The sequence below is a fragment of the Sus scrofa genome, chromosome 4 (genome assembly GCF_000003025.6).
Source record: "Sus scrofa isolate TJ Tabasco breed Duroc chromosome 4, Sscrofa11.1, whole genome shotgun sequence".
Lineage (NCBI taxonomy): Eukaryota > Metazoa > Chordata > Mammalia > Artiodactyla > Suidae > Sus > Sus scrofa.
In genome coordinates this window covers 43747331-43765077 of record NC_010446.5, presented here as the reverse complement: position 1 = coordinate 43765077, position 17747 = coordinate 43747331, and the positions used below count along the sequence as shown (strand labels likewise).

The 17747-nt window shown below is 35.4% G+C and overlaps 1 protein-coding gene across 10 annotated transcripts in view; it reads right to left on the bottom strand.

Annotated features, from left to right (window-relative positions):
- TRIQK (triple QxxK/R motif containing) overlaps nucleotides 1-17747 on the bottom strand; it is an 89270-nt gene that overhangs the window by 32031 nt on the left and 39492 nt on the right. For 5 of the 10 annotated variants that reach the window (XR_002343223.1, XR_002343224.1, XM_021089120.1 and 2 more), the window contains one exon: nucleotides 630-711. Coding sequence is in view for 8 of the 10 variants with exons in the window: in XM_021089120.1 (XP_020944779.1) it covers nucleotides 630-690 (61 nt within the window). In the remaining 2 variants the exon portion in view is untranslated. Of the gene's footprint in view, nucleotides 1-629; nucleotides 712-3384; nucleotides 3443-17747 lie in introns of all 10 variants that reach the window. The other 5 variants (XM_021089115.1, XM_021089114.1, XM_021089119.1 and 2 more) reach the window with 3 other exon arrangements.

The following is a 17747-nucleotide window of genomic DNA, read 5'->3' as shown; positions in this document are numbered from 1 at the left end:
CATTTTTGCCTCTGAGTTCCAATTTACTACACTTTGTTCAAAGCTGTGGTTGCGGGATATCGATTCTTTAAGATTGATCTAGTATGTAGGTAGTTTTTTATAAATACTTCATGCATCCTTGAAAAGAGTAAGTCTAGTCTTGCATCTAGAGTATAGTCTAAAACAGAGAAGCTTCCTGTTATTTTCCTATGATGATGAGTGGACTTTTCCCTAGTCCACCATTTTATTAAGATAAAATTTTAATGGAGAATTTTGAGTTTATCAAATTACTGACATAAGGAGTCAATAGTAATTAAAGATTTTACATGAATAAAAAGAAATAAGTGATAACATTAAAAATACTACCATATACAAGCAACTAGCCTTAAGGATAACTATAAAAGTATTTTTGCTTTTACCAAATAATAAAAAAAAGAACTCTGAAAAATCACAAGTACAAAAGCGTATTTCTTCATAGGTAAAAAGACTGCACTTATTTTTGTTCCTTAAAAACTCTATGTAGCCCTTTGTTATTCATATTCTGTGTATCATATGTGTTACAGAAAAGTTATTTTCTTAATATCACACATAATTGCTTATTTACTTCATCTTAATTCATAAGAATGTAGCCAAGGGAATTCATTGCTTACCAATTTGCTTTCTGTACTGATCAACAGGAAGTTTTATAGTGGAGGCATCTTTTTTACCCATCTTTGATCTCCAAAATGACTGCTGCAAAGAAAGAAAGTAATTATGATATAGTCGTAAGAAATCAAAGGCCTATCTCTATATTTTAGGAATAATTTATTTTATAAAATTCATTTTTAAAGTAGTGTGTAAACATGCCTTTGACTTACTCCCATTAGATATCAGTAAAGAATACAAAATTCTTTCAAATAAATTATCAAGGATACAATTGCTGGCAATTAAACTTTCCAATTATTTGTCCTTGGTAATATTCATTTTTATCAAATACTAACAATGCTCAACTAAACCCACGCTGTTACAGAGCTGAAGATGATATTTAAGGTAAGTGTTTTAACCATTTGGGTGAGTCATTCAGTTTTCCCAGATCTCTCCCATGTATACGTGTTTATAAACTTTTGTTTGATTTTTCTCTTGTTAATCTGTCTTATGTCAGCTTAATTCTTAAATCAGCCAGAAGAACCTAGAGGGTAGAGGAAAATTTCTTCCTCCCCATACTACATTATATGCACTTTGATTTAATCCACATATATCTTTCAAAACTCATTATTTTTTATTGAATTTAAATATTGTAGCAGAGACTGAAACTTTCCAAAATCTATATTCTCCTTTTCTTTCTGTAACTAAACTTCCTCACCTCAAATCAAACATTCAATTGAATTCTTGTCAACAGTGTATGAATGGAAGTGATGGCTACTACTTCCAGACCTGAATGTTAAAAATCTCCCTTGTTTGGAGTTCCCATGTGGCTCAGTGGGTTAAGAATCCAACATAGTGTTGGGAGGGTGCAGGCTGGATCCTTGGCCTCACTCAGTGGGTTTAGGATCTGACATTGCTGCAAGCTGCATCATAGGTTGCAGATGAAACTTGGATCCAGCATTGCTGTGGCTGTGGTGTAGGCTAGCAGCTCCAGGTCTGATTTGACCCCCTATTCGACCCTAGATATGCTGCAGATGTGGGCTTGAAAAAAAAAAAAATCTCCCTTGTTGGCTTAATTTTCAAAATATACAAAGAACTCATACAACAACAACAACAAAAGCCCAAACAACCCAGTTGAAAAGTGGGCAGAAAAACTAAAGACAATTTTTAAAGAAGAAATACAAATGTTCAATAGGCACATGAAGAAATGCTCAACATTGCTAATTATTAGTGAAATGCAAATAAAAACAATGAGGTACCACCTCACACCAGTCAGAATGGCCATCATTAACAAGTCTATAAATAACAAATGCTGGAGATAGTATAAAGAAAAGGGATGCCTCTTACACTGTTGGTGGGAATGTAAATTGGTACAACCACTATGGAAAACAGTATGGAGGATTCCTAAGAAAACTAAATACAGAAATGCCATATGATTCAGCAATCCCACTCCAGAAAAAAACAAAATGAAACTATAATTCAAAAAAAATACACAGAGCCCTATGTTCATAGAAGAACTATTCACAGTAGCAAAGAAATGGAAGCATTCTAAATGTCCATCAACAGATGAATTATTAAGAAGATGTGGTAGATATATACAATGGAATACTACTCAGCCATAAAAAAGAACAAAATACTGCCATTCGCAGCAACATGGATGCAACTAGACATGAACATCCTAAGTGAAGCATGTCCGAGAAAGACAAATACCATATGATATACTTATATATAGGATCTAAAATATGATGCAAATGAACCTATCTACAAAACAGAAACAGATTTATGGACCTGGAGAACAGACTTGTCATTGCCAAGTGGGAAGAGCTAGGGGAGGGTTGGAGTGGGAGGTTTGGGTTAGCAGATGTAAGCTATTATGCACGGAGGGGATAAACAACAAGATCCTATAGTATAGCATAGAGAACTATTTTCAATGTCTATAATAAACCATAATGGAAAAGAATATTAAAAAATAGTGAATCACTTTGCTGTACAGAAGAAATTATCACATTCTAAATAAAATATGCTTTAATTAAAAAAAAAAATCTCCTATTGAATCAGTTGTTCCTTTTCCCCTTCCAATTGACATGAATGGAAATAATCCCCGGAGAAACCCTAAGAAACATAGAATCTTTGTCTGCTTGGAGTCGAGGAAGGTATTCTCTCTAACTTATTTACCATTAAATTTTTTACCATTATTTACCATTAGTACCATTCAGTACTCTACTGAAAAAGGAATGAAATTCTACTGTGATTGAATCATTTTCTGATGATGGGGTCTATATTTCTCAGAGTGGCGACTGGAAGTTGTTTCTCATTGCTTCTAGAAAGGAGCTACAATATAAAGATGAGGCCAGGCAAGAATTGGGTCAGTTCACAAGCAAAACTATCAGGGAATAGAGAGCCCAGTCATTTTGGAACAAGGGTGGAAGAGTCAACTTCTAAATGTCAAATAGCAGAAAATAAAATTTGAAAAGACTTTGAAGTACAAGTGCTCATTGGTATTTCAGTTTAAAAAAGAGAGGGGAGTTCCTGTTGTGGTTCAACAGGTTAAGAATCTGACATAGTGTCTATGAGGATACAGGTTTGATCCCTGGCCTCGATCAGTGGGTTAAGGACCCGGCATTGCCACAAGATGAGGCATAGGTCACAGATGCGGTTCAATGGTGGAGTCCCAGCAGCTACAGCTCTGATCTGACCCCAAACTCGGGAACTTCCATATGCTGCAGTTTCAGTCTTTAAAAAAAAGGTGGGGGGAGCCGATCAAGAATGTTTCTCTCTCACCTGAACCTCCTGTTCCAGATCACCTGGAGGTGGCCACTATAGAAACAGAGGCTGAGATCTAAAGTATAGAAAGAAAGCAAACATAAGAACGATGTATAGGAGAGAAATCACAGTGTGATTACTGGCACATGGAACTAACTGGAAGTGGTAAAAATGTTACTGAAATATAAGGGAACTATATTTACAGGGAAACCAGAAACTTCGTTTAAAAAAGTCTGTGAATGAAAACCAATCCTTGAGCCTCTGCACTTAAACCAGCAGAGTTCAGCCTCTAAGGAAGGCAAACTCTGTAAATTTCTAACGTTCACTTCATTTGTGACTAGGAAGGAGAACCATCCAGAAAGCAGAGCCATGGCAAGGGAATTTCTCTAAATAGACCATACTTAGGGCCTAAGCAAGAAAGTTCTATTGTGGATATAATGGGCCTTTTCAGTGGTGTCCTGCAGAGCAGGTTGCAACATCACAATGGATCTGTGACTCCCGTGTGTTTCCCATTCTTCCTTTTCTAAATTCGAGTGATTATTGAATATACAAAGAAGTAATCCTTTGCTTCACCATTATTTATTAGAGGCTTGGTGAGGCTGGGGATCAGTAGGTAAGTTTCATAGCTTATAACCCTCACGGAACCACATTCCAACTTGAGGGGGGGGCTGTGCACTGGCTGGAGATCTTTGACTTCGTGCTGGATTCAGTAAGTGGGGAACTTTAGGGTCTACCTACTGGGGAGGCAGGAGAAAGGATATGCATGGCTATTTCAGGGCCAGAGAGGTAGAATATAGTAAACACTGTTTACTAAATTACATATTCTGCTTTTTTTTCTCCTGGTCACACTCAATTACATTTTCCAGCTTCCCTTGCTATTAGTTGTGGGCAAGTGACTGAGTTTCAGCTAAGGGAATATGAATAAATTGATGTTTGCTACTTCAATATCTAACCTATAAAAACTTCCCATATGTACTCGTTTATCTGGCTGAAATGGAGATGACCTCCAGAGTGACCCTGGAAATAATGTTATGAAGACGGCTGAGCCCAGGACATCCTGGATCCTGAAAGACTGCATGGAGGACAGCTATTCAGCCAATTTGTTTTCTCTTTCATACTGCTGTGAGAACAAATAATAAAGTTGTGGCATTTGAGCCTTTATATATTTTGCATCTATTTGTCACAGTAAGTAGTATAATCCTAATTAAGAGAAATATGTATAGATGTCTCTATATAAACTGATGCAATTATCAAACTCTAATTTTCCTAATAAGCATTATTAAAAAAATCAAATTTGAAATATTAATGCATTTAAAATATGTTCAGGTCAAACTGCATTATTTATATATATGGCCACACAGAGCAATGTTAACAATGATCCTGCTTTATACAGTAAAAGGCATACACAAACTAATAATTTCTATTTATGTATAAAAAATTATAAATTCAGGAGTTCCCTTGTGGCACAGCAGGCTAAGGATCCGAATTGTCACTGCAATAGCTCAGATTGCTGCTGTGGCGCAGGTTCAATCCCTGGCCTGAGTACTTCCTTATGTTGCATGTGTGGGGAAAAAAAAACAAAAGAAAATTATAAATTTTGCTAAAAATATATTTTTATATTCATTATAAACTTCAGATTGAATATTACGGTAATATCTAGGAATGTAAGAAAGTAAGGCAAAAAGTCAAATAGTCTTCATCTTTCATAAACTATGTAGTTATTAAAATTTCAGAATTGAAACCAAGACATCCTCTAACCCTGCAATCTCACTTGTTATAATTCAGAACATTAAAAATATTCCAATAATATAAGCACCACAAATGATGTCAATAGATATATTAAAATTTATTCATATAGCAATTTAATTTGCATAGTATTTTGCATTTGCTAACTGTAGAGAGGAATCAGTTATTTTAATCTTAATTGTGTGAGTCTAGAAAAGATAGCCCTACAGTTTAGAAGGTAGTCTAAATGAATAAGTATATAAGATATTATTCTCTCTTCGATTTATTTTTTTACCTTTATGGAATAGCTTAAATGTTTACAAAAAGCAAGTTACTACAACTATCTACCAGAATGTTCACTTCACTACGCTTCCCCTAATTCCTTCCTGGTCATTTAACAAACATCTGAACAGAGATGCCCAGGATTTTATTCATTCATTACCTGTAGTAAATAAAAAAAGAGACTTAAGAGAATATCTTTTCACCAAATAAAGGACTTTATTTTAAAATGTACTTTAAATAAACACAAATTATACCAAAAAAAAAAAAAGCTAAAGAACCTAAAGTTTTATAGGACCTATATTCTATGAATGGCACATTTTATATGTATAATAACCTGTGAAAATAAAACCTTTAAGAGAATTTCAACCTAGGAGATACATTAAAGAGGAACTAGTTTTAAATGTTTGTTCCCAATTATTTTGGTGATTGGTAATCCCTAGTCAAATTTTCAAAAATGTAAACTTTAGTTGTATTTGAGATTATTCTATTTTTTAAGCAAGATGACATTTTAACAAGTGTTGAAACAAAAAGAAAGGTCTAGAGAACGCGTGTATGCACGAATGACTCACATTTTATCCGTTGCAAAAAACATAAGAAGGTGAAAAATATTTTACTTTCCTAATATATTGAGTCTATTTTAAATGACCTAAAGGGAAACCCATTCATGTGTATATTGCAAACTGTCAATGCCACAGATATCTAGAACCTCTAAAACACTCTGACTTTTCTTTGTTCTTCAAAGCCTTGCAGTAATCATCATTCATTTCTATTGCTTTGATGGTTAGATAGCAAACTCCCAAGAAATCCAGGGAGACATTAGCACATACAGCCGCAATTTCTAATAAGACAGCTATTTGCATACAAGATCAGCCACAATTTAAAATGTGTTGTGATAGATGCGAAAAGGGAATAACAGATTTATATTAGCATGTACAATACCAAGATTGTTTTCACAATTTAATTCCTTGGAGATTACATCTCATCACCTTCTTTTATAAAGAAGGCTACATTCCCTGAGGAACTAACTTGCTCTGAGACCCAACTAAACTAAAATATGGATTAATAAGATAATATTTATTATTTATGAATTTTGCTGTAGGAATGATTTTGGATTAAATCATCAGAGAAGTTTTTAACATTCTTGAAACTTGATAACACATATTTGAGGAAGGAAAAAATGCTAATTTTATTTAATACCTAAATTGCATATTAAAATAATTCATAATTAATTTTTATTTGAATAAAACTGTACAATCTTTAGGACTTTTAAAATTAAAGAGAAGGCTTTTGTTTTTAATATTCTTTTTAACCTGAATTTCACACAGCAACTTGCCACACATATTTTTAAGCATAATATGTGACCTTTAAAAAAAACAAAGGTAGGATTATATTCAATTACATTCCAACCAACTTATTTTATTGCTCATTTATACCTTTTTTATGAAATCCAGAAAGAACAAGTAAGGAAATAAGAAACCTGAAGCCTTCACATATGTCTCTGCTTCCAGAAAAAGCATTCAATCCAGACTGTGACATTTAAGTACAGATCGAAACAAAGGTTATTAAAAAAGTTCAACCCATGACCACACACACAAAAAAATAATAACCATCTCAGTTTTTAAGGCTAAAAAGATAGACATTTTAAAAAAACTCTTACTTAAGTATGAAGTTATAAATAAGCAAAAAAAGATGTTTGGTTATGGCTTGATCAGAATTGAGAACCAATTATGAAAATACAATCTTATGCTAGATGATGGGACGAAGAAAGTAAATGAAGAAGATAAATGTCCCTTATCTAACATTCCAGATTAATGTTTTAAAAACTCAAAGCTGATCATGTAATATACTTAAGTCATCCCAATGACAATCTTTTTCCTACATAAAGCAAAAATCCTTGGTACAAGGAACCATTAATGATCCAAGTTTGACACGTGTTCTCTACTCATGTTCCAGTGCACTATCCAATTTGGCTTTTAGGTCCATGATTTTGACAATGTTATTACTATGCAATTTACTTTAAATGTAACTTACATACCCCCCCATTTGTGGAATCTGTATTTTAATATAGCAAGCAAGGGCACATGATTCAGATCTCCAGAGAGAATTCTCCACACTTAAGGAAATGAAAAATAGGTAATTAAAAGACTACCGAAGTGCAACACAGTATCCAAATAGACAATGTATACCTTGACATAAATGTAATATTGAGATAAGCCATTACAAGGCAGAACAAATTATTACTGTATAAATCTGGCGAGCTAAACAGTGGCCTTCCTAATGTTTTCAGGGATCAAAAGTGACCACCTCATCTTTACTTTGTCAAATTAATTTCCTTTGTAGCTGCAGAAAGAGTATGTGAAAACTTGAATATGTGAAAAGGTGATTTCTAAAATCCTGATCACTTTCCAACATTGATATAAAAATTCATAAGAAAAATAACTATAGGACAGTTATTTATATGACTTGAAAAAGTCATGTTCCAAAAAAGGAATTCTCTACACTACAAAACTAAAATGAATACAGTATCAGCAAATAGTGCTGGAACTACAGTCTATCCTATAGGAGGAAAAAACTGGATCCCTATCTTTACCACACAGAAAAATCAACTGAAGATAGATCATAGACCTAAGCAAAAGAGATCAACAATAAAACAATGAAGTTGCTAGGGGAAAAGAAGTTTATTTTCATGACTTTGGGGTAGGCAACCATTTCTTAGAACACAGGAAGTACACATCGTGGAAACAAACAAATAAAAAAAGGATGTACTGGACTTCATCAAGTAAAAATATAAACAAGCGAGTTGTACAAGAAGTAATACCCATAATACCTATATCTGAAAAAAAAAAAAAAGAACTTGCATCCAGAATGTACAAAGAACTACTCAATAATATGAAACACAGTATCCAACAAAAAAAATGGGTAAAAGACTTGAACAGAAACTTTACCAAATATATAAAAATGAAAAAAAAAAAGCACATGGAAAAGTTTTAACACCATTAGTAATCAGCAAAAAGGAAATTAAAATTAGGATTGAGATATCACTATGCAGACACTAGAATGATTCAAATAAAGATTTACTCTACAAAATATTGGGAGGATATGGAGCAACTGAAACTCTGAGGATATGGTATGAGCGTAAAATCATACAATCACTTTGGAAAATTGTTTAGCAATTTCTTAACATAGTTAACTACCAGCAATTCCACTCACATACATTTTTTTTTTTAATTTCCCTTTATTTATTTATTTATTTATTTATTTTTTTGTCTTTTTGCTATTTCTTGGGCCGCTCCCACGGCATATGGAGGTTCCCAGGCTAGGGGTCTAATCAGAGCTGTAGCCACTGGCCTACACCAGAGCCATAGCAACGCGGGATCCGAGCTGCGTCTGCAACCTACACCACAGCTCAGGGCAACGCCGGATCGTTAACCCACTGAGCAAGGGCAGGGACCGAACCTGCAACCTCATGGTTCCTAGTCGGATTCGTTAACCACTGCGCCACAACGGGAACTCCAACACATACATTTATCTAAGAGGGATAAATACATATGCCCACAAAAAGCTTTGTACAAGGATATTCACAGCATTTTTATTCATAATAGCCAAAAATTGGAAACAGCTCCAATGTTGATCAACAGAAAAAAATGATAAACTGTGGCTTATCCATATGATGAAATACAACCCAACAAATAAACTATTGATAATATGCAATAATGGAAATAAATCTGAAAAATACTACGTTGAGCAGAAGAAGCAAGTGCTCCTTTAGACCTAAATGGAATGAGCATTCATCAGTTTGTTGTAGCCTTATAACATGACAATGATGGTCATTCCTGTTCCTTCTCTGACACACACACTGAAAAATTTAATTCCTTTGGGCTAGTGAATACTCACAAGGTGAGAGAGCAGAGATGAAAAGCTTAGACTAGTCTATTACAAAATAACTAAAAGGAAGGAGAGAGACAGGACAGCAAGTAGAGAGGAACTGAGGTTGAGGGAAATTTTTTGTTTTTTGTTTTTGTTTTTTTTTTTTTTTTACTCTTGAGGGCATGTCTGTTTTTGAATACAAGTGAAAATTTGACATGGCCTAAATAGGAAGGGAGAGAATTCAGTGTACACTTGAAGGGATAATCATGCAGACTACCTATTTCACTTTAGCAAGAAAGAGGAAAGATGATGAGTAAAAACATGCATAATTTTTGAGGTTTAGCAGCTGAAAGTAGAGGTAGTTCTACTTGTACTATGAATTAGAAGGCAAGATTATCTCTTAAGAATGAAATAGAAGGTGAAAAGTTTGGAGATTTGAAGGTACAGAGGCTGGAATTTCTGCTGCGGAGAAATGGAAAGAGGGAAAAAGAGAATTGATGAGAAACACTAAGAGGCCACGTTAATTTGGTAACCACAAATCCATGGTAGCAGCAAACTACCTGATTGTAAATAATATATTTCTGAGTACTCAGCAGTTTATTGCTGACCTAGGGAAGGGGGAGACAGGTAGATTAGGCAAAGTTTCTATTTCCCCAGACAGGCAAGATAGAAGGTCAATAGGGCAAAGGAGATTGGGATGCTATAAAAAGTGGGTGAAATGATGGACCACAGAGTTTAAAGATAAAGAAGTGAAGACAACAGGGTTGAAGAGTTAAGAGAACACAGATCAATTTTTGGACTTAAAGATTTGGATGAGGTCAAACAACCAAATTCTTCTTTTAATCCAGAAGAACTAAATGTTATTAATAGAAAGTGTGAGGTGACTGATGTTATTACTGAGATGGAGCAGGTTATAGTGGAGGTTGACTATAAAGATAGAACAATATTATGGCAGATAGGTTAGGGAAATAGGAGACCAGGATAATATACACTTAAAACTTATGAATAGTGAGGGCACTCAGGAGGATGGGAAGAAAGACAAAGTTAGGGAGACTGAGTGACCTGAATGTCCACATATAAGAGCAAATTAAAAGTAATAATAAATTTCTTGAGAATGGATGGGGTTCAAGAGGGATATAAAGAAAAACATAGGGAGATAGGGAGTAGCAAAAGATTAGTCCATGAAAAAACAAAAACAAACCACAATAGAATAGGGCGTGTAAGTGTTAGGAGAGGACAAATGGCCAAATAGGTTCATCTTGGACACAGAATGCAGACAACAGGAATGTGCAGTATCTTGAATCAGCTTATTTCAGAACTGCATTGAGTGCTGAGGCCTCTCAGGAGTCAGCTGTGGACTAGGTAAAATGAGGAGAGCCCAGGCCATGTAGGAAGGGTCAGCTGCCTAGAACTGAGCATCTTGGTTCCAGAGGAAAAGGTTCAGGTCTTAAGAATCTACCTGGGGGAGTTCCCATCATGGCACAATGGAAACGAATCCAACTAGGAACCATGAGGTTGCGGGTTTGATTCCTGGCCTCGCTCAGTGGGTTAAGTATCCAGTGTTGCCATGAGCTGTGGTATAGGATGCAGACATGGTTCGGATCTGGCATTGCTGTGGCTCTGGCGTAGGCTGGCAGCAACAGCTCCTATTAGACCCCTAGCCTGGGAACCTCCATATGCCACGGGCATGGCCCTAAAAGGATAAAAGACAAAAAAAAAAAAAAAAAAAAGAATCTAGCTGAGCATATCAACTCAGCAGGAACACAACTAGACACTCTAGGTCAGGATTTGCAAAAAATGTGCTCCATCCATCACCAGCATCAGAGAGATCTGAGCTGCTCTTTAAAATAAAGATTCCTGGGCCCCACCACAGTCCCACTGAATCAGAATCTCAACAGCCAAGGTCCAGAAATATCCAGTTTTTCATTTTTTTGTTTTTGTTTTGGGCATTAATGTTTGAAAAACACTAGTGCTCTTTTTAACCAGCTCTTAGGTAATTCTTCAGTGTGAGTAACACTGCTAGAAGTAGCTGTGAGGCCTGCATGAGGGCTGTGAGATCCCTCAGCCTCTTTGATGGAGGCTGAGTGGGGCAGTCTGACTGCACTGCAGAAACTTTTATTGATCAGCTGAAACCTCAGACTTTTGTGTGTATGTGTGTGTGTGCAGTGAGGTGACCAAACCAGACACTTTTTCAAAAAATGTAGTTATGTTCAAAGGCAATCTGCTAAGAACAGAGTGAGTAGAAAGGTAGTGCCATTTTGGTGTTCGACATTTTTAGAATTTCGGAACATTATGGATGAGAATGAGGAAAAGTTAAGATGACTATGCTTTTAAACTAGAATCATAATTAAAATACAAAGTCTCAGGCCTCTTTCTGCAGAGATAATCCAGTCAGTGATGTTGGGGAGGGGCCAAGGTAGCTGCATTTTAAGCAAGCACCAGCTCCTTGCCAGAATTTTCAGACTCACGTGGTTCATAGACCATACTTGGCAAAACAGAGACATGGCAATGTCACTGACAGAAATAGGTAATATAGGGGGATAAGTAGGTGTGGGGTAGGTGGTAAGGGTAGTATTACAAATCCACATTATAAAATGTTTAAAATTGTTAAAGAAAACAATGCACTTGTATATTCCTAAAACCTAATAGAACTAGTTAATCCAAACATTAAGTGTATCACAAATTCCCTGGTCTCCATCAAAAAATACCAACAAATATTTTACTTACTTTTATTTTAATGCCTTTTTAATGCACAGATTGTAGTGGCATCTGGACACATGACATACTTGAAAACAACACATTAAATTTATACTGCCCAGAATAGACAAAAAGCTGCCTTGCATGTACCATCAACAACACTCATCACTGGGGGGGGGGGGCAAGGGGGAGTGGGAGTTGCACTAACTGGGTCCCATGGAATTATTTTTTTCAATTATGAACTTTGCATAGGTATCAAAGGAATAGGCACTTCAAATTTGAGAGGGAGAGGATTTCTATCTGGATTTCTACCTGGACCATGTTCTTAGACAGAAAAGTGATCATTTTGATTTACAGGTATAATTGAGCGAAATGGGAAATGCACTTCAGTTAATTTCTCGAATTATACTTGCAAAAGGAGGTTACTTAAGCTAGGATTGGTCTGTAACTTTTAAGAGTTAATAAAATGTCATGGAAAAATGATATAAATTGTACTTTCAAATAAATATGTTTTTAACATAAACTGTACTTTCCAAAGCTTCTGTAAATTACAATAACATGGTACCAAATAAATACACCTGCAGACCCTGATTTTACTATTACAAAGTGCTGATACAAGAAGAGATATATATCCAACCATGGAAAAAGAACAAAGACACCTACAATTCTACTATAAAACTAATAAGTCAGGCAGCATGTACACGCCATGCTAAAAGCTTAACTAACAAAGAGGAATGAGAGGAAGCAAGGGCATGATTAGCTTCAGGGACTCTGAGGTAGAGACAAAGGTAGTTTCATGTCTTTGACCTGAACCAACACACCTTTAGACTGCTCTTCCTGATGAGACAAAGAGTAATTAAAAATAGGGTTCTAGCTCTAAAGGTCACAAACCTTGATTTTTCAACACTTATAATTCCTTTAAACTAGGTTAAGTTAAGGGAATTTTATGAAACCTAAGATTACTGCAATTATATCAATAATAAAAAAAAAACTTATTCCATCCATATGGTACCAAAAACTGGTTGCTAAAGGATGGGGGAACACAATGAGCTCTAGAGGCAAACATCTCAGATGGCATCTACTCTTATTTATGGAATTCCTAAGTAAACAGATAAATATCTATTTTATCATAATTTCTCAATATGTATTCCTTTTTCTTGGTTCTGAAGTAATATTAGCAAATTCTTATTATTCAGAGCTTTCAATAAGTTACTTGAGACAAAAGTTTTTATATTTACCCCAAATGTTAACTGGGACCCAAATGTTAAATATGACTTGGAATTTCTAAATTATAGATTTGTACAGATGAAGTGTTCTGATTTACTCTAAATCTATAAGAGTCACTGCAACCAAGTTAGGCTTATTTCAAAGTTAAAATTTTTACTTTTTTAAATTTACATGTATATTACATTGAAGTAAACATAGAACCAAGTTCCCAAAGTGTGGGAGTTTTAGGACAATATTTTAATAATTTTGGGAAGTTCACTGAAAAGCTTTACCAAGTCTCTATATGAGCCTTGTCAGCTTGTAAGAGAGGACTTGAAAAATGTCATGTTTCCAATGTTACTTGTCCAAGTTTTCAAATTTTGAACATTATCATCCATAAAACCTGTTTCATGTAAAGTTTGGTGAAATAAAGAGATGATTAGAAAGCTGTTTTAGAAGAATTATAAGAGAATGGAATAAACATCTGATAAAATATCAAGAACTGGGTAAGAGACATGCTTATCTATCAGCTCCCAAGTTTCAGATGTGAAAGGGATATTCTGTCAAAAGAGATTTAGAATAGGGTGATTATGGAGTTCCCATGTGGCTCAGTGGTTAACGAATCCAAATAGAAACCATGAGGTTGCAGGTTCAATCCCTGGTCTTGCTCAGTGAGTTAAGGATATGGCATTGCTGTGAGCTGTGGTGTAGGTTGCAGACCTGGCTCTGATCCCACATTGCTGTGGCTCTGGCGTAGGCCAGCAGCTACAGCTCCGATTTGACCCCTAGCCTGGGAGCCTCCACATGCTGCAGGTGCGGCCCTAGAAAAGCAAAAAGACAAAAAAAAAAAAAAAAAAAAAAAAGAAAAGAAAAGAAAATAGGGTGATTGTATAATTTACCATCCAAACCAGGACACTTTTGAGAATGAAATGGGGCCTATGACACCAGGACAACAAGTAAAAACCAGGAATGTCCAGGCCAAATATGAAGCACATAAGGACAATTCACAACAAACTGTAGCTCAATTGGTTTCATCTTTCAGACAGTATTGCAGTATGAAGAAAACATGGCAAATCTTCTGATTTCAGAAAACATGATTATTTTAGACAAAATTTGTTGCAGATATGAGAATACCACAAGACCAGGTTGTGCCAGGAGACAAACTGTTCTTATTTGTGAAACCTCTCTGTTATATGTGGCATTACTGAGTAGAGATGGCCTTTGGTATCCCTAGGGATTAGTTCCAGGACCCCTCAAGAATACAAAAATATTACAATGTTCAAGTCCCTTATATAAAATGGTATAGTATTTGCATATAACTTATGTACATCCTTCCATATACTTTAAATCATTTCTAGATTATTTACAATGCCTAATACAAGTAAATGCTTGTGAATAATTGTCAGTACAAATTCAAGTCCTACTTTCTGGAACTTTCTGGAATATTTTCTTTTTTGATATTTTTGACTCATAGCTATGAAAGGCTAACTCCCTTTGGTACTATAATATGAAGCCATTGGTCTCCAAGTCAGTACTCCCTTGATTATCCTTCTTCTTCATCTTGACTTCTTCCTGACAGCCTTCATAAGTGCTCTTCCTCAGTCTGCCCATTATACACTGGTGCTTCCCATAGCTCATCCATTCCATATATGCTCTCCCAGAGATCTCTTAGATTCTCCTTAGTTCTTTTCATTATTTTTTCTTCATTAAACATATCAACATTCATATCATAAAGGTTCCAGAAGGAGAAGAGAGAGAGAAAGGGCCAGAGAAAATATTCAAAGAGATATAGCTCGAAACTTCCCTAATGTGGGAAAGGAAACACTCAATTTGAGGAAGCAAAGAGAATCCCACACAGGATCAACCAAAAGAGAAACACAGTGAGGCACATACTAATCAAACTGACAAAAACTAAATACAAAGAAAAAAATATTAAAATCCTCAAGGGAAAAGCAAGAAATAACATACAAAGGAACCCCATAAGGATAACACCTGATCTTTCAGCAGAGAGTTGGCAAGTTAAAAGAGAGTGGCAAGATATTTAAGGTGATGAAGGGGAGGAATCTAGAACCAAGAATACTATACCCAGCAAGGCTCTCATTCAGATTTGATGAAGAGATTAGAAGCTTTTCAGACAAGCAAAAGCTAAAAGAATTCAGCACTTCGAAACCAGCTCTACAACTGTAGTATAAAGGTAGAAAATCATCCACTGACAAATATGTTATCAAAACTAGCAAGCATCATTTCCAGGAGGAAGTGTTAAAGGGCCTGTACACATGTCCTCACACCCCTTTTCCCCACCATGGTGGCCTTGGAAACACATGTTAAGATAGACTGGGTCTCCAGGTAGTCCAAGAATGTGAACAGACTTAATGCCAATGAGCTACACATTTTAAAATGGTTAAGAGGATATACCTCACCTCCATCTATTTTGCCACACACACACACACACACACACACACACACAGGTCTGTGTTTTGACTACAATCAGCAAAGTTCTCTGGACAACTCGCATAAGCTAGAAATAAACTGCTTTATTAAACCACAAAAAAAAAAAAACTAGCAAGCATAAGAAGAGGAGAAGACAAATGCAGAACATTGAAAATGCATTTGAAAATAAGAGAATCACGACCCCAACCAATTCTGTAAGCACATAGATAGTCATATCCAAATATAATGGGGAACATAAACTAAAAACAATAATAGACACACACATAAAAAGGAAAAAGCAATCCAAACACAACACTAAAGATAGTCTGACAATCACAAGAGCAGACAACAAAAGAAAGAATAAAATAACCAAAGTAACAATTCAAAACAATTAACAAAATGGCAATAAATACATACTTATCCATAACTACACTGAAAGTAAATGGATTAAATGTTCCAATGAAAAGACACAGACTGGCTGAGTGGATACAAAAACAAGACCCATATTTATGCTGTTTGCAAGAGGCCCAATTCAGGCCTAAGGACTAATACAAATTGAAAGGGAAGGGAAGGAAGAAGATATTACATGCAAAAGGAAATCAAAGGAAAGTAGGAGTAACAATACTCACATCAGACAAAATAGATCTTAAAATAAAGAAAATCACAAGAGACAAAGAAGGACACTACATAATGTTCAAAGGATCAATCTAAGGAGATATAACAATTGTAAATATATATGCACTTAACATAGGAGCACCTCAATACATAAGGCAACTGCTGACAGCCATGAAAGGAGAAATAGACAGCAACACAATAATAGTGGGGAACTTTAACCCCCCACTGACAGCAAAGAACAGATCACCCAGACAGAAAATCAACAAGGAAACACAGGCCTTAAATGACAACCTAGACCAGACAGACTTAACTGATATTTATAGAACATTCATCCCAAAGCAGTAGAATGTAATTCTTCTCAAGTGCACATGGACCATTCTCCAGGATATATCATGTCTTGGGCCACAGATCAAGCTTTGGTAAATTTTTAAAAAGTTAAAATTACCTCATGCATTTTCTCTGACCACAATGTTATGAGACTAGAAATCAACTACAAGGAAAAAAAAAAACCAGCAAAAAACACAAACTCCTGGAAGCTATACAATATGATATTGAACAACCAATGGAATGGATCACAGAAGAAATCAAAAAGGAAATCGAAAGATAATTAGAGACAAATGACAACAAAGACACAACAATCCTAAACCTATGGGACACAACAAAAGCAGTTCTGAAAGGGAACTTTGTAGCAGTACAATATTATCTCAGGAAAGAAGAAAAAACTCAAACAATCTAACCTTACATCTAAAAACAATTAGACTTCGAAGAATAGATAAAGCCCAAAATTAGTAGAAGGAAACAAATCATAAAGATCAGAGCAGTAAGAAATGAAATAGAGACAAAGAAAACAACAGAGAAGATCAATGAAACCAAAAGTTGGTTCTTTGAAAAGGTCCACAAAATTGATAAATCTTAGCCAGACTCATAAAGAAAAGGGCCCAAATCAAATAATTTAGAAATGAAAAAGGAGAAATTGCAACTGACTCCACAAAAATACAACAGATCATTAAGAGACTACTATAAGCAACTATATGCCAATAAAATGGACAACCTATAAGAAATGGACAGATTCTTACAAAGGCACAACCTACAAAGACTGAACTAGGGAGAAATCAAAAATACGAAGAGACCAATCACAAATACCAAAATTGAAAATGTTATCAAAAAACTTCCAAAAAACAAAAGTCCAGGACCTGATAGCTACACAGGTAAATTCTATCAAAAATTCAGAGAAGAGTTAACACCTATTCTTCTAAAATTCTTCCAAAAATTAGCAGCGCATTCAATGAGGCTACCATCACCCTGTATCACCCTGATACCAAAACCAGACAAGGATACCATATACAAAAAGGAATATTACAGGCCATACTTGCACTCCTTGCATGCCTCATTCCCTCAAAGGTGTATTTATATATCCCAAGAACCTATATCCCTAGCCCTGACTTCTTCAATCACACTCCAAGAATCATTCTAACCGATGGCCAACCTGAATTTCTCATTTCTCCCTATGACTAGCTTGCTTTTACTGCTCATTTGTTTTCTAAGTAAATTCATAGTAA